At 38.8% G+C, this 22,278-nt stretch overlaps 1 protein-coding gene across 1 annotated transcript in view; it reads right to left on the minus strand.

Annotated features, from left to right (window-relative positions):
• Positions 1-20,766, minus strand: part of STK24 (serine/threonine kinase 24) — a 52,747-nt gene extending 31,981 nt beyond the window's left edge. Inside the window, exons 1-2 of the mRNA XM_066313469.1 lie at positions 20,433-20,766; positions 6,664-6,894 (exon numbers count right to left, since the gene is read on the minus strand). Coding sequence (XP_066169566.1) covers positions 6,664-6,894; positions 20,433-20,474 — 273 coding nt within the window. The 5' untranslated portion in view covers positions 20,475-20,766. The remainder of the gene's footprint in view (positions 1-6,663; positions 6,895-20,432) is intronic.
• Positions 20,767-22,278: the final 1,512 nt, after the last annotated feature.

The following is a 22,278-nucleotide window of genomic DNA, read 5'->3' on the forward strand; positions in this document are numbered from 1 at the left end:
AAAAATGTGAACACGTGGTTTAATGGTAAACATAGCAGTCATGGAGCTGTTTATGGCTGGACCATATCTCGAAAGGTCTTCTCCAACTTTAACAATTTTATGACTCCATGGTTCTGATGCCCATCCAAAGTTCAGAGACTGGAGTTTGCAAAAGTCAGGTGTGCAAGGGCACGAGCTGCCACTGTGGCGCTGGGCACTAAGCACAATGACGGATCATCAAGAAACTACTCAAGTGTTTCACTTCTCCCTGTGCTGAGGTAGCACCTTTGTTGCAGTGGATTCTACAGTCTTAAAGTTAAGCAGGAAAAAATCTCTATTCTGTCTCCCACCCCAGCAAGCATGATGAAACCTGCCAAAGGCTGCCTGCTGTATCAAATGATGACAGAAAGCACCAAGTCCATTAACTTCTGGCCAACCCACAGCATACATTTAAGGTCACATCAGTTGAGAGATGCTTGTAAATGTTAAAGTAAACTAGTCAAACCTGTAAAGCAAAAGAACATCAACTTTAAACTTATTGAAGTCCCACATAAACACCCACATTCCAACAACACTACCTAGAATATTCAACACATCCACATTAAAGTTCATAAGTCTCCTAAAGCATTTCAAGCTCAGGCTTCTTTAAATTCAGCAAATACTGATGTTAAAAAAACCCAAAAACCTGTTAGTGGCATAAACCCCATCTCACATAAGCTGTTCCAATAAACTGTCTTCCCTTTAAAACAGTACATGAGATTATCAGATGAAATTTGCTTATCTTGACGACTCAGCAAGTACATCTTGTCATATTTCGGCATAACTGATTAGAAAGCACTAAACTATCAGCACTTGAACACAGAAGGGCTTTCCTATATATATACACTGAGTCACTTCCAACCTTCTCTGAAAAGATAACACCCAGCCTGAACTTCAGTCATCCTGTGGAATACAGGCTTTCCAAACCTTAAAACTGTTCCTGGGAAGTTCTTTACTGACTGCACTGCAGTTTTGCAGCCCACTGTGAACTGGCCGTGTTATTCCGAGTATCACTGATCCTGTGTATACCAAAGCCCTAACCAACACAAGACTTGCTACAGCTCAGCCACAGCACTGTTTACCAACCTCACATTCATCTGATCACCAAAAATAAAACCACAGATTAATTTCAGAATAACCATTTTTCACAAATAATTTTTTGTTCTTGCTGGAGTTCATTGGCCAAAACTCATTGTACAACAGAATTCAGTTAATTAAACTTCATAAAAGAACTTTTGTTTTTTATTAGGGTAGACTGTGTCACTCATAGAAGTTAACCAGAAGCTATTTTCTGTGTTCTTGCTGTCTCTAGAAACACCAGCTTGACTTTCAGCAGTAGGTATATTACATCCTAGACATGAAATAAAAAGCCATACAGGTTTTATATAACATAAAGCCTAAAGTTAAAGTTATTGGCAGCTATCCTTTATGAAACTTCTATCACTGCTTCCTATAAACCTTTTTAAAACTTCTTAAAATATATTTATAAAACGAGAAGTTGTCTGTGTGAAATAAAGGGGGAGATTTACTCTAAGTCTTATTCTTGTTGGGTCAATAAATTTAAACAGTTCAAAAGAGGGTATTCTCTGAAGCTCCAAAGTGTGCTACAAAAATATATTTGAAGGATGAAGAAACACAAGCTTAGAGACAGTAATATTTTTTAAAATACAGTAATAATTTTTAAAATACAGTAATAATTTTTAAAATACATACTACAAAACTAGTTCAATACCAGTTTGATATCATTTGCACCTAGTTACAATGATGATGATACTACATATAAATTATTTGCTTTGCCACTACAAACATATGCACAGAAGTCTAAGACAAGGAAATGAAAGAATTTTTAACATATACATACGTATAAACACATCACTCTCAGCTTTTGACCATATACACTTATTAACCTAAGCTTTGAGTGTAACGTACATATACACATATAGAAAAAAGTCAAGGGTCTTTAATCTTCAATGTTTTAAATAAAAACACAGACTAATTTGGTCATATATTTCTAAATAACACAAGATGAAGAAATATAAAAGTATTACTGAGTTATAAGAAAGCCATTCTTAAAGTTTTTAACAAAACTGAAGAAACATTACCATAGAGACATCTGAATCTTGAAAAGAAAACGGATTGCAAACAACAAGGACAGGAGAAACAACCACAGAACCAAATCTAACTAAGCTCTTGAAAAATTGGTAAAGCAGAATAAGATGCAAAAAGCAGAGCTGACAAGCTTCTAGACTGAAAAAGTTTTAGAATAAGTAGCATAGCAATACTTCCTAAGAGTTTCAGCACAGGCAAAACTCAGAAGAAACAGAAAATTTCAGCCAAGTTTTAAGAATTTTTTTTTTTAATTAACAAAACCAAAAGAATCCCTAATCCATTACAAGGATGAATGTGGGTGCTGCTAACCTAAAGTCTAAAGCAGTAAACAGACCCAGAGAAGTTTCATGAATTAATTCTATAAGGATCTAAAAAGAACTACTCTTCTTCTTGGAACATTTAATCAGATCATAGAGGAATAGATGAACCTTTCACTTGGAAGGCAGCAAGGAACATTAATACAGGTTTTTAACACATCAAGGCAGATAAGGAATGGCTGTCCCTGTATATATAAACCATATATACATAAACCATTAAACTGCAATTTACTTTAAGAGCAACACTGCAGTTACTTACTATATCCTACAGTAGACAAAAGACCTTTTTTTCCAATAGAGTGGGAATTTTAAGACATCGTATTTAAAAATACAATCCCTTTAGAAAAAGGCATTTCCATTTCTGTTTTATATAAATACATCTTGATTTCTGACAAAAAGGTGTACCACAAATAAATTCATATTCAGAATGACAATCTAAACTTATACCATTTCACTATTGCTTTTGCTTTATTTGCATGAACTCTGACTACAGCAACAGCACACAAACCTCCAACAACAGATGCACAGAACAAAGTATAGAGAGAATGCAAGAATTGCTTTATGGGAGCAATAAGTTGCTTCTTAAATAAGACTCATTGTGCTAAAGCAGTTATATTTCATATGAACAGATATGGCTCAGTTACTGAATATGAAAGAAGAATTTGCTATAAAGCAAACACATTTCCAAAATATTCAATTAGGATATACAGAGAATTGCAGAGTAAGAAAATTTAACAAGGCTATTTGGTATATCACACTATTCTAGGTAGAACCTAGAAATTAAACAATGTTTTTAAAAAGTTACCAGAACACAGTAACTTTCATTCACTCATTAAATCATAATAGTTATTTCAAGCTGTCCTACCAAGTACATCATGCAGTAGACACCAAGAGCTTGACAAGCTCTTCTCAAATCATCTCAAGGCAGCAAGATGCCTCAGGCAAGCACAGCAGTATTATATAAGCCTTTTAAAATTTCGAGCAACAGGTTCCTGAACACAATGGCATATAAAATCATGTAGCTTAATGGAAGAAGGAAGTGTGGAATAACACAGAATGAAGCACAATATAAAGATTTCTCAAAGACAAATGATTAGATTTATTAAAAAATAAACAAATATTAAAAATCTCAAGCCCAAAACATTCTGCCTACCTAGAGAACAAATAGCAATTCCAAAACCAATTTCAATATGTCTGCCAAAATAATTAATAAAAAATAATTATTAGAAAATCAAATTAAGAGTTCCCTATACAGTACGTCTTTCTATCCAACATCCACCAGAAACATAGTTGACACACATGAGGCTGCACAGACTAAAGGATGATAATTGGTGAAGTGTCTGGGCTGGCAATATAAACTGAGATCCTATTGTTTTCCTGCTTGCTTACTTCAAAGAAGTTTGTTCTGTGTGACAAGACATGATTATCTTTCTCATAATTAGTGCTAAACTGTCCAATCACAGAAGAAAGAATGTCTCCTAATCACTCAACACATGGAAATGTAATGCATTGAACATTCTCAGTGACAGATTATCTGCACTGTCAGAAACAGAGCTAAAAGATGGTCAGACACTTAAAACCTCATATGGCAGTCCTTGCTTTCAAATACAACAGAGACATCCAGCAAATAAACTTAGAGTTCTAGCCAAGAATATGAACCAATTAATTTAAATATTAATTTTGTGTGTGTATATATATATGATGACACATTATCTCCATCTGATAACAAGACCTGACTCTTTGTTTAGAAAGCAAATAGAACTGCAAAATGTTTCCTTTGCAAAGATTCTACCACTTCAGCATCCATAACCACCACACATTAATTTTTAACAGCATAAAGAATGAGCTTTTTGTTTTGAAGACCAAAAGTTCTATAGTACAAAGTGTCTTACAAACAATACACATTGACAAAAGAACTGAAGCAATGAGTACATGAGTAGTTGCACATTCTGCTAACTGTAGAAAGAGCTGTATTTTACTGCAAAAATAATTGAGTCACACACAGTCACTGTTGGTGCAGTATCTTAGAAAGCTGACACAAGTTGAAAAACTCACAGGATACTGCATTGAACAGAAAAGGGATGTGGAAGGTATCAGAGGGTCCCCCTCCCAGCAATAAGCGCAAGTATCCCTATTGACACCGGGATCCAGCCAAACTCATTCAGGGTACATAGCCCTATAGTCTCCTCTCACCTTCCAATAGGAAAAGCAACCACTACCAAAACACCTTCAAAAAACATCAACGTTCATTTAGTTCAAATTTGAACACTGGATTTTCTTTTTCAGCTTCATTCTAATTAGACATTTTTAAAACTAGTAAGATGTTTTCCCATCAGACTTTTTCTTATATTCTACTTCTTATCCTCTAAGAGCTATTACCTCTTGCTGATTTCTCAAGTGGGCACAAACAACAAGGGTAACTAGAAACCATCATATTCCATTTCAGGGCTCTGGAGATGATATTCAAGGGTCTGGAGGCCCAGGTAGTCTTTTCCTTGATTATGCCAGTTTGAGAAAAGACGAGAGGAGAAGTAGATAGATTTACAAAGTAAATTGGCTGCACCACTGGTGCTGGCAACAGGGTTTTGGTTTAGAACTCTGCTGACTGGAAAAAGATGGAACCCACCTCACAAAACAGGCCACACAAGCCTTTGCCAACAGAATGGGTAATGTGGTAAAGTGAGCTTTGAACTAGGGAAAATGGGAGAGGAGGAAAGGACTGTGTGACATTCCCTTGCACCCCTAAATTTCACAGACACACTCAAATGCCTCTGTGAAATGCTGGCACATCAATGAAGGCAGTATAGGGAACAAGCAGCAGGAATTTGAGATCTGTGTGCAGTCACAAGGCTTTGATCTCATTGCAATTACCAAGATGTGATGGGACAGCTCACACAACTACAATGTCACAGGGAAGGGCTACAACTGTTCAGAGCAGACAGACCAGGAAGGCACAGCGGTGCAGTTGCCATACTTCATTTAACTATCAATCCTTGACAGTGCAATTTCAAAAGTATTAGTAGAAGCCATGAGGAAAAATTTATCCAATTTACTGTGCTCAATTAACTGCCTTCTGAGATCAAACCCTATACATAACATCTAAGTCCAGTTCTGGTAACAGGTTATCAGCCCTAAAATCCATTACCAAAGCTAAGATATCCAAGCAAACTGGTTCAGAGCACAAGGAAGAAAGGAAAAACTGTCTCTCTGTAGAGTAATGCATCTCCCAGATGCAGAAAAAGTCCTTACTCCTTTAGAAATTAACTGGCAATCTCAGAAATACAGAGATAACGCAAGGTCTCCCTTTCAGAACCTTCATGTCTTTGCTGATAAATAGAATACTTCCACAAAAGCAAAAGCAGACTGAATTATTTTCTGTCCACTTCTAACTACAAATCCTGCCAAGACAGCAATCTCTTATCCAGATTCTCATCTCACTGTCATAAAAGAAAGAGCTACTGAGACAGGAACAAAGTCTGCCCAAGGAATAAACACCAAAAGCTTCCAGATTTTTCCACTACCTTCAAGATGTAATAAATTGCAACAACCATCCAATTAAAAACAACAACAAAAAGAAGAAAACCTAAAAACAAAAGAGCAAACTACCTAGCACACTAAAAAACTGAATCCTGACAACAATAATATGGCAGTAGGAGAAAAGGGAAACAAATTCACAAGACAGTTAACAGAAATCTCTTCCATCATTAGCTTCACCTATGTCTAATGTGCAAAATAATTTACCTTCAGATTTTAATTTGTAAATCATTCAGACCAAGGTTAGGTTCAGTCTCTTCAAAACGACAACCTAAGAGCTTAGAATGATCAGGGATCAAACCTTGACAAAAAATTTCAAGCTTCACAAGAAAGATTATAATTGCTTTCAATGTTTTGACAATTCAAATGCAGACTTAGGCTGAATTTTCTGATTTTAAATAGCTTAATATTAAGAGATTCTAAACACACAAGAGCTCAACAAACTCCTGTTATTTAAAGGGGATTTTGTACAGAAATAGCAACAGATGTGCATTTTTTCCTATTAAGTTCTGTCACATACTTCACTAGATACAGTAACTCATTCTTTCTTTAGAGTTGAAAGGACAAACATACATTTTTCTTCAGCCCAGGTTTGACAAACCTCACGAACAAAACAGGCATGACTGGATAGCCTGGAAAAGAATTACTTGTAAAATCAAATCACCGCCATCTGTGAATATCTTACCTTTAAATAGGATCCATAATATTTAGTTACATATGGACTGTCACACTGACTCAACACCGTGATTTCTTGTTGGATATCTTCTATTTCATCTTCTGCTTCTTCTAGGTCAATAATTTTTATAGCAACAACTTTCTGAGTCCGATTGTCAATTCCTTTAAAAACTTCACCAAAAGACCCCTTACCAATTCTCTCCAGTTTCGTAAACAGTTCTTCTGGATCTGCCTTCAGAGTCTGTTAAAAAGAAATATAAAGAGAAAAGTCACTCACCATTTGTAACGCTAGAACAAAATGTGGTATTTTTTAAAGGCAACGAACACTTCAAATATCACATATTCCTATTTATCTAGCTACCTTTTTCTATCTCCATAATTGTCATGTTCCTTCTAAATCCTTTATATCCACACACTGATAGGTTTATGTTTCACTGTATATAAAGAACATATTTAACATGGTCCTTGTGTCAGGGTTTTATCCTACTTGGCAACAGAAAATGCTACCCTCTTAATTTATTTTTCTTTGTCAATAAAGAAATTAATCCAGAATGAAAGATCATTACAAAGATTTGGCTTTTTATTAATATCAAATAGATCAAACACCACTACCAGTAAAAGACAGCCTTTTATCTAACCTTTTCTCTTGAAATTGGTTCCCTCCTAGATCCCAGAATCCGTCTTTTGCATTTTTCTCGTATCTCATCCTCCTAAGGACTTCACTTTCTTCAGTGGACAGAGCACTATTTCCTTTTGCTTGATGTGACAAACAATCCTCTTCAATTTTCTCCTACTAAAGATCACCTGCATGAATAGCCATGCTTCCTCCTTCTCCCTGACACCAAGGTTTTCTCAATCAGGATTTACTTATCTTTTTCTTCTTCTCTCAGTTGCATAAAGTCATTCACTCCTGAAAAACATCCTGTTCCCAGCTTTCTTGATTTGAGCAGTCACATAAAAGCTGCAAGTGCTCACACCCAAACATACAAATGTAAGACTTAGGTGGACCACAATGCCACATTTGGCTTTTCCCCATTATTAAGTATTCAGCTCGCTAGCGCTGCTCAGACTTCTCACTTTCAGTGCAGAGATGGTAAGTTCCACAGCTCCATAACAGCATGGAGCCTCATTAGCTAACAAAAAAATACATATATTAGAACTACAGGGGGGTTGGACTGTATGACCTTTAAAGGTATCCTTCAATCCAAACTAGTCTATGAATTGAGTGGAAAAGTCATAGAGGGAATAGTCATGAAATGAAGATAGGATAGGATTACTTAGAATCTTGTCCTTAAGAAATAAAACTAATACTTTAAAGGACTTGCTTGTGTTTTTAGAAGGATGACACGCTTGCTAAGTCAAAATACATTATTGATATGGAAAAAGGCTCATACAAGAAGAATTTAGTAATGCCTAAATATGCATAAAACCACAGTTTACACTTAGCTCAACTGTGTAGTGGCATGAAGAGGGGAATGAGAATTTCTAGGTTACCACTGACAAGGACTGAAATAACATTTTCTTTAACAATTAAATTTAGCTTATAAAGCACCTCCCACCTATACTTTTCTGCTCTCACATCTCAAAGATTACATAATTAACCCATACATCTGCAAGAGGAAGATAGCCTAGAACATAGTTTCTCTGGGTGTATCTAAATTTCACAGCTGAAAGAGGTGTTTTGAGGACCAGGTAGCTGGGACTGACTGAACCCAAAGATAAACCCACTTCTCAGAGCATTTTATCATCATCTGGCACAAACTGGGAGTACACAACTTCTAGTACTTTAAAGTCAGCTATAAGATATGACAGCTTCCAGAAAATCATTCCAGGAACACATCACTGGTGAGATCAGTCCAAAGCAAAAATACTTCAAGTGGGCCTACTGCAAGACTTCACCAGGTACAAGAAATTCCCCCGCTTTACATCTTACTGATCCATCCTTTTATCCACAGTTTTAGGAAACAAACAGAAGGGTTTAAATCACCTTTCTGCCATTAAAGGAATGGAGCAAAAGATCCACATCCCTTTCACCAAAAACAGCTTGTTCCTCCTTTAATTTGTATTAATGTAACGCCTTAATTAATTTGTATTAAATGTAATGAGAAAAATATTATTACACAGTATTGAATATTACATACATAATATATGCATATATGTACATATATATATATATGTCTCCCCCACTTGGAAACCAGACCAGGGCACTTCATGTTTTCCCACAAACAGCCATCCTTTAGCTGCACATTAAACCTTACCAACACTTCCAGGGACAATTTCTAAGAGATTACAAAACTACAAACCAAATTATGCATACTGGTTCTTCTCATGCCTCACAGAATGTTCTGCTGTCAATATTTAAACCAGCCTTCTCTGAGAACTCTCCATGAATAAAAATAACCTTAACGCCTGTATCAGGTATTTTCCCTCCTGGAAAACAATTATCTGTCTAGGCTTTTGTTATAAATGCCTATTATAAAGTTGGCTTTTCGCAAGATGTGCACTATATGATTAATAAATCTGGGGTAAGGATATAAGTTCTTATTTCTGCTGTCAGTAAAGAAAATTAGGCATAGTGGTAGTACTGATATAGTATGCTTAAACTGTCTGTTTGGCTGGGATAACATCCAGTGAACATGTAAAGAAGACTCTGCTACTGATACACCAGCTATCAGCATCTTCCATCTGAAGAAAGCACGGACCAAGGCCCAACCTGGAGGTGATAATGAAGACACAGCCAAGAAACACGCAGCTCTAAAAAGGCGGACCCAAGGAGGGGCCATGCAAAACAGTCCTTGGAATATGGAAACTAGTTTATGGAAAAACATTAATATTCAACAGAGTGACAGAATACAAAGGGTATTTAAAGAAAGTCTCTGAAATAGCAGGGTATGGACTTGGCTGAATGTCAAGTCACCCGGCCGGCCATACTTTGCTTTTTTATCTCCTAATTGTCTTATCTTTTATTAAACCTATTTTTTAAAATTCACCAAAAAAAAGTGAATCTTGTTTTTCACAGCTTTCACACATTCTATGTTGGAATTTGAGATTATGTGCTGTAGACAGCTGTGCACACCTAACCCATCCACACAAGCCTTCTAGCTTCATTCACTAGCCACAGGAGTCTGAGCATTACATCCTTACAAAGGCATCTGGGTAAGCCACAAACCAATCCCGGTTGCAGCTGCCTAAAAAATTCCATGTTTCACCTCCTGAGACTAAAAAGCTAGTGCTGCTCAGTTGCAGTGCACTGCCGTTGTTCACACAGAGAAAATGCAAGAAGTACCTGACAGCAGTTTTTTTAAGTTCTGCTGGCTGTATATATACATCTCCTATTTTCTCTTTTCCCCTTAACAATCTATGACTATCACATATTAAAGCCCTTTCCTTCAAAACACCACAGTCTTCAGAGACTTTCAGCAGCCTCACAGCTTCTTTTTTAGTGTCAAGCTCTTGGGATTCTAGTGTTAGGCTGGCAGTTTTATAAGGCAAATCTCTGTAAAAAAGAGAGATTTGCCTTATAAAACTCTGTAATTACAGAAAAGCGAGGAAGATAACTGTTCCTGGAAGATCTAAGAAGAAGGGAACAACTGTTTGTTGGATTTTTTTCTAATTAAAATTTTGCAGCCATTTTGAAATGCTAATTGTCCAATAATAACAGAACTTACTGGGATCAAAATCATTATCAATAATAATGTTATTCCAGAAGTTTACTGTGAAATGACTAATTATTAAACAAACAAACCTTTCCTTCCTAGTTCACAACTTTTGTAAATTCATTCCTTCGTTCTAAAATGCCATTCCTGAATTCTCTTGTGAGCAACAGGAGGTAGTTTCAAAAAAGGTAAGCTGTTTCAAAAAACCCAAACAACGCCCTCTTGCTCTGTAAGAAGGTCTCAGTTTTCTTCTCAGAGCAGCAGGTATTTGAAATGAGAGCCTTAAACTACTGGCAACCTGTATTTTTTCAAAAAGTAAGAGTTGATCTCTTTAATGACTTGCTGTCTTTCAAAAATATAGAGATCAGGCCTCTAGATACATAATGAACTGCTTGAATCTGAAAGTTCATGAGTGGCCAATTCCCACTCATTTTTCCAAGATCATATCTGGAAAGGATTCTTGCCAGATTTGTGCTTAGTTTTGTAAATACTTCCAACAGAGACAAAATAAACAAACAGCTTTATAAATATTCTCTCTACACAACTACATAGAGAAAATTACTTCCACAGATCCTGCCACTATGGTTTTGCTGACTCTATTCTTTGCAAACTTTTACTAATACTAGAGTTTATTCCTACTAATATTAAAATAATGAGAACTGATAAAAGAACCTTCATGCAATGGAGCACATCAAATATTCCTAGAAATCACAGATTAGAACATCAGTATCTTCTGCAAATGGGTAAAGCTAATCACCTTGATAAAGAACTATATCTCTACCATTACAATATTTTTGAAAAGCTTGTCACAGAATACCGACTGCAACAAATCAAAAACAAATCATGGAGCATTCAGATTGAACAATTCCAGAACATTCAATTTCCATAGACACTTGAATTACTTTGGTTTTTATTTCAAATGGTTTTTCACACTTCTGAACACAAACTGCAGCCATCTTGTCTCACTGTCCAGCTTGTTCAGCCATGCAGAACAAAGTCCTTTTCACCATAAGCAAAGCCACTATTCATACAATAATTTGAGTAATCTCTCTGTACTTGTTCCACATTGGATTCATTACTTTTGACCTTAATCAGCCAGAAAAACATACTCCATTTAAAATTAACTCTTCTTAGTACCTAACAATACTGTTGCCTACTTCTACAGATTAAAAATAGTCCGATATATTCTCAGATCCTATTTGTTCAATCTGGCCTCATGGCTCAAACTCAGCTGCAACCAACTAAATCAAATCACCTCTTCTTAATGCTCTGCATTTCCAACTAATGAGCTCCCAGAGTTTTGCAAAGCCTCTTTGTAATACTCATACTTATGACAAGCTGTACTTTACACTGATTTGTTCAGTAATTCCAATCCCCAGGGTTGTACAGCTCTTCAGCACTGCCTCTCACGTGTAACAGGTGCCTTTAACTTTTGTCTTTTTCAGGCACTGCCTTTTTCTATGCAAAGGTCACTTTTCAGTCAGCAACTGTCGAGAACAATCCTGGAGAAACCTGCAGCATCAACCACTCTGACACACATCTGCAGTACCCTCCTCACAGTCAGAATTACACACATCTTGCAACATATTTGTTTTTATGAACCCCCAATTCTCATCCACACTAACTATCCCTTAAAGCTCAATATGTTACAATAAAGCTCAAAATGTTACTGTAATTCAAACTAGTTAGATCTAACTTTATCCATAATCATTCTGAGAAGATACAGCATAGAATCTTTTTCCACAGCTCACTCCACTTCTTATTTCTAACCTCTTTTTATGAAGAGTTATTCCAGTTATTGTAGAAAAGCATTAAAAATATTTCTCTTTATCTTACAAGAATTATAAAGCATCTCCATAATTCAAGTTCTTAAGCTTAACTGTGCAACTGATTTTACTTGCAGATCTCTGTAATCTCTCTATGCAGCTCTTGGAAGAAGGCAATCATCTTTTAACACCTCATTTTGTTTACTTTTCATTTCACCAAATCAACTTCCGATTTGTCAGTCCAGTTCTCATTCTCCATCCAAACTGAGCCCCAATTATGATAATCTGAGGAGGTTCAGAAATTTCTGGGGATTGCTTAGCTTGGAAAAGAGAAACACGGGGAGCTGGAAATTTTATTTTGTGTGACTATCTGACGGAAAGGAGTAAAGAACACAGGGCCAGACTCTTCTCAGTGGTGTCCAGCAGAAGGACAAGATGCAATGGCAGGAAATTGAGTTATAGGAAACTTCATCTAAACTTCCAGAAATGAAGCGGGGGCGGGGGGGGGGGGGGGACCCACACACACAAACAAACAACCCGCCCACAAAGGTAAAAACTTAACCTTCCTTAATGTAAGGATAATCCTACACTAGACTAGGGCTGCCCAAGCTGGTTGTGGATCCTTTAGGTATTCAAAACTAGGCTGGATGTGGTCCTGAGCAATCTGATGACTCTGCTTTGAGCAGGAGGTGGACTCAGTGTGCTCCACAGGTCCCTTATAACGTCAGCTATTCTGTGATACGCTTCCTATCACACCAATAAGTAATTTTGCCACTAAATTTTCTGCACTCATTTCTTCAGAAATGAGAACTGCTGCACATAATTTCTTTAACTTTTTTCTTTGGTCAAACCAGAGAACAGAAATCTCCCAGAGAAGTTCACACAGGACATTTTCCCATGTATTCAGAAAACTTTGAGCCTAAAGCCAGTCAGAGTGAACAGCAGGCACAGCTGATGTCATTCTCTTTCACATTTCAAGAGGCCACTGCAAAGGTTTCTCCTAGATCACCACTTGCAATCTTTCGAAAACCATTTAAAGTCTCTTCACCTCAACACAGACCAGTATTAAAGAGCTCACCTTTTTATTTTGATCCCCACAAAGTTAGAAACACAGGGGGCAGTAGTAGAGATACGTAAATTTGGGTAAATTGCATAAATTCAAATCAAGCAGTCCTCCCACAAACTTGGGCTACTAAGGCTAAGGCAGGGGGCAGGAAATAAACCCATGACCAACGGGGGAAAAAAAAGCAACCACAAACTCCCCAAAGCACCCATATAAGACGGTTTTGCATCAGGGAAAAAAACTACCTCCAGGAAGGAGAAGCCTCAAAGTTTACTACCCAGCATTTCAGCTTTCTCAGAAGTGCACAAGTTCTTCTTTTCAGCAAGATATATACACCATATATGAATAACGGATATAACACACAAAATTATTTCCTGCACTTGGTGTGAAACTGAAATAAAATAGAGGCAGTAGGCGGGGTAGGGGTAGGGTAGGGATTGATACAACTGACTGATAATACTTTCAAAGAGCAGCTAACTAACCCAAAAAAGACAAAACATAATCTAGTATTTGGATTTATAGTCTGCGACTTTTAACTAAACAAAGAAAAAATACATTATTAAAGAGCCTTAAAATGGAACCAAATTTGAACCATCTCTCAGTCTTATTTATCAAAAATAACCTAAAATGAGACAAACTACCAAAGCCATCTTATAATTGTCATGAAAAGAAACAACTGACTTTTATTTAAAGAAGACCAATCAGCAAAACACTGACTGAGAGGTACAAAGACTAGAATGAAAGCATTAATCTGTAATAACTAGGTGCAAAACTAAGATCCAGCTCTTTCATTGAGAATTTGTCAATTATAAAAAGTAACATGTAATTGTTTTCTTTTTTCCTTCATACACATTCCATATTTCTGACTTTCCATCTCCAACACTATAATTATTCAATTCAGACACATTACCATAAGGAAATTGGTTTTTTTCTGGGAGAAATACAATACACCAAAAATACAGAGATTTAGCGATAGCAATACTTTAACTATAGAGAAAAAGAACAACTGCCATAAATTCTGCTGTGAAACTTCCATGGGCTGAAACAGGTGAGAGAGGAAGCAAAAAATAAAGCTGTAAACCTTGCATCTCATACACTGAAGGTAAAAACATTTAGCATTAATCACTGTGGCCTATTAATACTCATATTTGTCACACAGTTCAACTCTCTTGTTCTGATTCCTACCTAGCTTGAAACAGGGTGTAAGCACATCTCCAGCAAGAATAAAAAAGTTGCCTTAAAGTTAGCCTATCATGAAAGTATTCCTCAGCCCTTGTGTAACTCTCTTGTCACTTATTTTCAAGGAAGGTGCACTTATCTTAGATTCAGAATATAAAATATTTGATTCTTTATCAGTAACACAAATATACAAAGCATGCTTCCAGATTTCTAATTAACCAATACCATTTTCTGGGTGCAACGTCCCCTTGCACAAATCAGTCTGAAGTTTTCTGATATTTTTCATTCAGAAAGCTGCTTAGTGGCACAATCCTAAGAGTTTAATACCGAAATGAATAGTTACCTAACTGTAGCATGCTTCCAGAAAGCATATTTAGTTGGAATTTATTCCTAGTTTCTGAAGTTTCTCAGTTTTTAGTGCAATATCACTAAAAAAAATTCATAACCTGTACCGGACTTCCTCCCTTCCATCCATTACTCTTCTAAACTGTAAATTACTGCAAATCAAAATCCCTCCATGCCTTGGGCACACAGTGGAAACAACACACAAGTATCAACAGCAGGTAGAGTATGGCAGTGAAACACAAGATTTTAGACACCAAGAGAAAGACAGCCAAGGAAAAATATCCCAAATACAGTTTTAGAATAATGTCTCACTTGTTTACACTTGTTAAAAAGCTAAAATGCTGTAAAAATCACTCTTCATTAGCTAAGCTACTGATAAAGTAGTGGTTCTTTAGGAAAACCCCATCATTATGACAAATGGCTGAATAAAGAATGCTAATAAAGGCTAATAGAAGGTTATGTTGCATTAATACTACTTAAGGAATATAAAAAGGAAAAATAAGGAAAATAGGAAAAAAGGAAAATAAGGAAAATAGCCAATTTCAGGTTCTACAGCAATCCCATAATTTGAGGGGGGACTCATCTTGCACCCATTGTATCTGGCAGAAAACCCAGATGTCTGTCTCAAGAAGCTGCCAAGCAGCCAAGAATATAACAAATTCTACTGATTCAGCCCTTGCTTTTTATCAAGTTACACTGCAGAAGGCTCTTAGTTCTGTACTAAGAGAAGTATTCTAGTTAGTATTCCTTGGTTTTGCCATTTTTGGTCTTTATATACCTGGTTTTCATGCACAACTATTGTTAATAGATTTAAACATATTAATTAGAATACTTTCTTACAGATCTAGTGTATTGGATAAAAGCTTGGGATAATGGCTCCCCCCAGTACTGTTTAGGCTAGAAAGTCTCACATTTGTGCACACATGCACATGGAAACTTACCCAGACCAACAAAGAGTATACAAGTAAAAACAGTTTTGATTATATAGCTGTATCCACACAAATTATTACTTTTAGGCACAGAGAACAGTGCTGAATTAAACAGTACTCCACAAAAGATGTATCATCACAAAAGCAACAACCAGATCAAACTCAATCACAGAATCGTAGGATACCAGGTTGGAAGGGATCTCACGGGAAATCTGGTCCAACCTTTCCTGGCAAAAGCACAGTCTAGACAAGTAGCCCAGCATCCTGTCCAGGTACGTCTTTTAAGAGTCCAGCATTGGGGAATCCTCCACTTCCCCAAGAAGATTACTCCAGTGGCTGACTGTCCTAATTGTGAAAAATTTTCTTCTTGTGTCCAGTCAGAATCCTCCCCAGGATTAACTTGTACCTCTTACCTCTCATTTTCCTATGTGACTCCTAGTAAAAAGGGAGTCTCCATCTTCTCTGTAGACATCTTTTAAATACTGGAACATGGTGATAAGGTCTCCATCCTGGGCCATTCTTTCTCAAGGCTAAACACATGCAACTCACTAAGTCCTTTCCCACGTGAAATGTTTCCCAATCCTCCAGTCATCTTTGTGGCCCTTCTATCGACCTGCTCCAGCTCTCCACATCTTTTTTTGTACAGCAGAGATCAAATCATTATAGGATGGATGCAGTATTTCATATTATTATTAACTTATTTTAGATGCCTTGTTGACTTTGTCCATCAGTGTTGTGCACGCTCTACTCCCCTTCCCATTCCACCCCCAAGAAAGGGAGTACGAGAAGAATTTAAGCAAATTTTGAAAGTGCAGCCAAGATACATACTTACATTTTCTACTTCACAAACACAAAAGATGCCACTATGTAAAAGCTGACATCAGAGCCTTGTACACCACCCATAACACAAGGCCAGATATTTAAATGTGTTTGCTACATCAGTAGCCTTTTGTCTCTCTGGGGAACAAAGATGCCAGCTGGCCAAGAGGGTATCTTACTCAAACATGAAACTGGTACATAAAACTTGCCACAACACAGGGCCAGTCTGACTCGTCTATGAGGATTCTGAAAGACACAATTGCCATAAGCTGTATCTATTTACCTATTCTGGAAGGCCACCCAATGGAAACAGGTTTTGCTGATGCCTCTCAAACAGCTCCATACATCTATTACATAGCCCTGAAACAGCCTTTGACTACAGAGTGAGAAGAAGACCATTTCCACCAATTAAAACTCTTCCGTCCTGGCACCCAAGGGCTGAGCTTGTAGTATGTCACAGAAGCATGACATCTGTGTTCAGGATATTTTAAAACTGATTAGCCAAGATCATAACGTAACTGTCCTGTCCAGTATATAAATGCTCTAAGTTACTGCAAAGTATTTGTCAAACTATAACATAACGAGTAACAGTGAGCACAAACTCTAAAAAAAAAAAAAAAAAAAAAAAAAAAAAAAAAAAAAAAAAAATCAAACTGGGGAAAGCTAATCTTCTATCTCCTACTGCAAATGGAAAGCAGGAGAAGCTAAGTGGCCTTTTCCACAACGCCTTTGATTTAGTAACACAATATTTTGCAGTTACCAAACACAGAGCTCACACAGGAAGTAGTTAAAACAGTTTATTGTAAAAGGAGAATGAGTTACAATAAGGGAGACAGTAACACCCACAGTGTGTAACTACCGAAGGACAGCCATGGCAGGTGTGTACAAAGGATCCTCCGGGCCAGGACACTATTCCTACAACAGTCAAAAGCGAACATCTTGGGAACAGCACAAAAATAGACAACCAAACAGCAGTATTTCCCAAAACACCCTTCCAGCCTCCAGCAAACTGACACTTCAGACACTTTCTGAGCCAGAAATGGTGCCTTTATAGTTAACAATCTTTTTTGCTCATTTGTCAAGCTCCCACTTAAATTTAGTTAAACTTCTAACATTTCTTGAAGCAAGACAGCTTGAATGTCAATGCTTATTTACATTTTGCATGAAGAACCCATAGCTCTTGTACTGAAAACACAATGAAGAGTGAATAAAAATAACTTACTGCATAAGCACTGTTATTGCTAAAAAAAAAAAAAAAAAAAAAAAAAAAAAAGCTGAAAAGGGAGGAAGAGAAAAAAGGAGTTTATCACACAGAAGAGGCTTGTCTTAAAGACTATGGAATTTTAAAAGGACCACAGGAATTTATTACCATAAATTTATAAACACAGTACTTGATTATTTAAAATACAGCTTCCAAAAAGAAGCTCCAGAAGCTTACCACAGCCTTGAAATGCAGGCCAGTCTGAAAATCAAGGTCATATACACTTACTCCGAGCCAGCCTTGCAGGAATCTTGCACATTTACAAGCAAACACGCACTCTCCCCAGGCCACTTCCGTAAAGTATGAAGAAGCAAGACAGCACAACCTCAGTTTAGTAATGATGCAGCTTCACCCTGCACACTCAAACTCATATCTACACAGAGCCTTGAAACAACAACAGCAAAAACTTCGTGTCCAAACTTAAACTGCACACACAGAAATTTAGGTCAAAACCCAACTCTGTTTTTATTCAGGTTACAACATGCCCACTGTGCAGCAGACAGCAAATCTCAGGTTTTGACAATCTTCCAGCACCATCCTACATTTCCTTCACAATTTTTCATTCCTTTGGCTCTCTCTACACCCACTCACTTTTTATGCATCACTCTTCAAACATCGATCAGACATCTTGTTCAGGGAGAAATATATTAATCCTTCATTCCTCTGCTCTATTGACACTACCATGCTCATGCCAAACAACAATAGTAAGTGATGTCCCTCCAAATGATTTTTTGGGGTCAAGAAGTTACTCTGCTCACACAAGCACAATGGCTGCTCTCTTGTGTAAGTACAGCGAGGAATGTCAGAGAAAGCTGCATAACTTGTCACTGACACTGCTTCCATCGTTTGTGGCAGAAGCTGGTAGGTGGGGAGGAGGGATCACACTACAGAAAAAGAGTGTCCCATGATTTAGGCAATTTAATTATAACTCAGAGAACTAACCTCTATTCCTCTCTTCTACACGATGAACAAGTTCCAGATCTCTCTGTTATCTAAGCAGATGTTATACATTGTATGTACTTGACTCTTTGAACTCTCATTTGGAAGGAAATTCAAAGAGAATCGTGTACTGAAAACTGACTGCTATAAAACTATTATATATTCTGACAGAATGGAAATGGATATAGACATCTTGAACTAGGCACAGAAAATTAGTGAGCAGCATCCACACTGCTCACAGACTTTATGCCTCTACCTATCAGCAGATCTCTAGTTTGGTGTTCTGGGGGGTTTTTTTAGACTATGAAACTTGAGCAACTCTCATAGTAATAGAATAAAAATCATGAGAAAAATAATACCATTGTGAATAAAACTACTTGAAGCAAATCCCAAATTACATAGACTAACAAGAACCCTGAAGATCCACCCATTTAGTACAGCTAACAGTACTACAAACTAAATAATAAATCAAGTCAATGAAAAGCACAAGTCCTCAGATCAGGCAGTGACATTCATCATCAGTATATGCATACTAATGGAAAAATCTTCATTCTCTCATTTCCGAGCAGCTACAAATCTGACTTTTAAATGCTAAAGCGTTATAGATTCCGTCTCAAAGTAGGTAGTTGTCTTGGTTCTAATACGTCTCAAAGGAAAAAAAAAACAAAAAACCTCAAACAATATTCATAGTCAATCAAGACACCCTCACTTCTCTGTCTCTGGCAATCAGCAAACTGCTCATATTTGGAAGGTGAACTTGAACTCTCAACAGCAGCACCTACACAGCCATTAATTAGCTCAGAGAGTGGGCCTACGTAGGCTACGGGGCAGCCAGTACTACGTATGAGTATATAATTCGTGCTATGCCCAAGCACCTAACATTTTCAATTCAAATACTCAGATTTTGCGAAGAAAAGAGATTCATGACTTAGAACCTTGACTCACAATAAAACAAGGCACGATAAATCAATACCCAAACCAAATGATGCACAAACACTTTCGGTCCAGGAGACAAACTGAGAGAAACTCATACATGTCATTCGTAAGTTGTTCCTTTGGAGATAAGGGCGAGAAAGCTTCTAATCAGATGTGGAAAAATATTAGACTAACAACACACAGATACCAATGACCTTAATGTTTTCCTGGCAGCAGTTTCCATTCAAACCAAGAAAAACGAGGCGGGGGGGAAGCCAGCTCAGTCAGCACAAAACCGCACTAGTTATTTCAAATATATAGTTAAGACATAGAACGAGCAAATTCCGCCATGTAACAGCAGCAGCTGAGCAACTCTCGGAACTAAACAGAGCAGCCAAACACGATCCCCGAGCACCCACCTCAGAGCAGCAGCACAGACATGGGCACTGCAGCATGCGCTGAAGGTCAACATTTCCAGGCCCCGCTTGTACGGACTGCTTTCACGTATGTTTTCCGTACCCACCTCGAATTAACGGGGCCGAAAATCGCCCACTGAGCCGCGGTTCGCTTCAGGAATTAAAACACGGAGGAGAACTCCCGGCCAGGGGAGGGGGCACACGCCACGCTCCGCTCCGCACGCCGGCAGCGACACCGAGGACGGATGGAGGAGGCAGGGGCAGGCAGGGATCCACCGGGCGGAGGGACCTCCCGGGCACCACGCCGGGCGCTCACAGCACGTTTCGTCTCCATCCCGCTCCTCTGCCCCCAGCCCAACCCCCGCGGCCGAGCCAGGGCCAAGAGGCGCTTTCTCCCCTGTCCCTGTCCCCCCAGTCCCGGGAATCCCCCCCTCTACAGCCACCCGGGCCCGAGGTGCGTGTCCGTCCCTGCCCTTGGGGCAGCTGCTCACCTGCATCCCCGGCAGCCCCGCCTGCACGGGGGAGTGAGCCATGGCGGCGGCGAGGGAGGCTAGGCGGGAGCCGGGTCTCCTCAGGCGGCTCCAGGGCACAGAGCTGAGCTCATCTCCACGCTCTCTCACACACAGCACCACCGCCGCCGTCCTCCTCCTCCTCCTCCTCCTCCTCCTCCTGGCCCTTCCCCCGGGCGAGCAGCGCCTGTGCGCCGGCGGTGGGAAGGGGGCCGTCCCAAGCCCGGGCTCTCCAGGCCCCCGTCACGGATGCAAAGGCAGCAGCGGCTTCCTCATCCCTCCTCTTCCTCCTCCTCCTCCGTGCCGTGCCGGCGACACGATGCCAAACCTGAGGCGGAGGAGGAGGAGGCGAAGGCGGAGCGGCGGCGGCGGGCCCGCCTCCCCTGCGCGGTACCTGCCCGCCCGGCGCCATGGGCGCGGCGGGAGCCCCACAGGCCGGGCCCGGCCCCGGGAACGCTCCGCTCCGCTGCGCTGCCGGGACGCGCTTGCCTTCCTGTAGAAGCTACAGGAGCCCCAGCCCAACATGCCAGTCGTGCTTCTCCTGTAGTTCCTCAGCGGGAGCAGAGTGGGTCAGCACTGAGGTCTCTCCCACACAGAAGTTCTGCGTACATGCAAGTCCCTCGAGAGCTCGACGATGTTCTGTTCTTTGTTACAACTGGAATTTAACAGCCGAGTCACACAGCTTCCCATGTGCCATGGAGAGCCCTAAGATTCTCTCCTTTTATCCGCCCCGGCCAAATAGCCTAGGGAATTTCCTAAGTGTTAAAGTCTTTGAAACCGGTCAGCCGCTGGGGCTCCATTGGACAGCGAGGCTCTGTTGCCTCAAGTTTGCCTGCTTTTCACTGTTTGCATTTTGTTCTCACGCAGCTTCAAGTAAACTATGTATATTATTAAAATTGTTTACATTCTTCCTCTCTAGAAGGAGAATGATGAGTGATGGTGATGTTTCACCAACGAGGTCGAAGAGGTGGCTACCTGTGTAGCCAATCTTGGCCTGTCTGTAAAATTGTATATAACATGGAGTCAGAAAAATAAAGTAGAAGCTTTCCTTCTTAACCTCCTGCTGGCCTGCTTTGTCCTTTCGTGCTCCTGACAGCAGCCGCAACTGTGACCCTCCGTCACAAGGTTCGCTGTCATCACAGTCAAGTGATTTTTTAAAATGATGTGAGCATGCACGGCAGCATAAGTTGCTTTTTGTTCGATAATTCACTAGAGTTTGTACAAATCTCTTAACTGCAAGAAACAGTTGAAAATAGAAAATGGTCTTATTGAAAAGTGGTTGGAACTTCCACTGAAGTTTTTCCTATAGTTATGATATTCTTTGTTGTCTTACATGAGCTGAGTTAATGCTACACTATCTGGTTTTCCTGAAACTTGGAGACAAATAAATGTTCCTAAGATCTCCACCTTAAAGTATTATTCAAACAAAATTAGCCAATGGCCTCATGCAGGCAAATAAGTGTGCCCACACACAAGCACATTGGTTTTTTACCTGAGAAAATAAACTAAATATACCAGCCCTTGAGTACAGAGAAACAGGAAAGAATGATGGCTAGAATCTGTATAGAAAATTGAATTATTGGAATTCTTTTTTCAGTTGCTTATGAAGGAGTTGATAATTTTGTTAATGCTTGGATGGAGTTGAGATTCTGTGGGGTTTGTCTTCAGGAAATATGAAGAAGTTTCTACTGTTTACTGGTATGTAATTTTCAAAAAAATGTAAAGTCTTTTCATTTGTGTTCTACCTCAATGAAAAATCAAAAAAACAGTCATGAGAATCAGTATCAAAACTCTCTATTGAGATTGTTTTCTGAAGTATTTTTGCAAT

Source organism: Sylvia atricapilla, chromosome 2, assembly GCF_009819655.1.
Source record: "Sylvia atricapilla isolate bSylAtr1 chromosome 2, bSylAtr1.pri, whole genome shotgun sequence".
Taxonomy (NCBI): Eukaryota; Metazoa; Chordata; class Aves; order Passeriformes; family Sylviidae; genus Sylvia; species Sylvia atricapilla.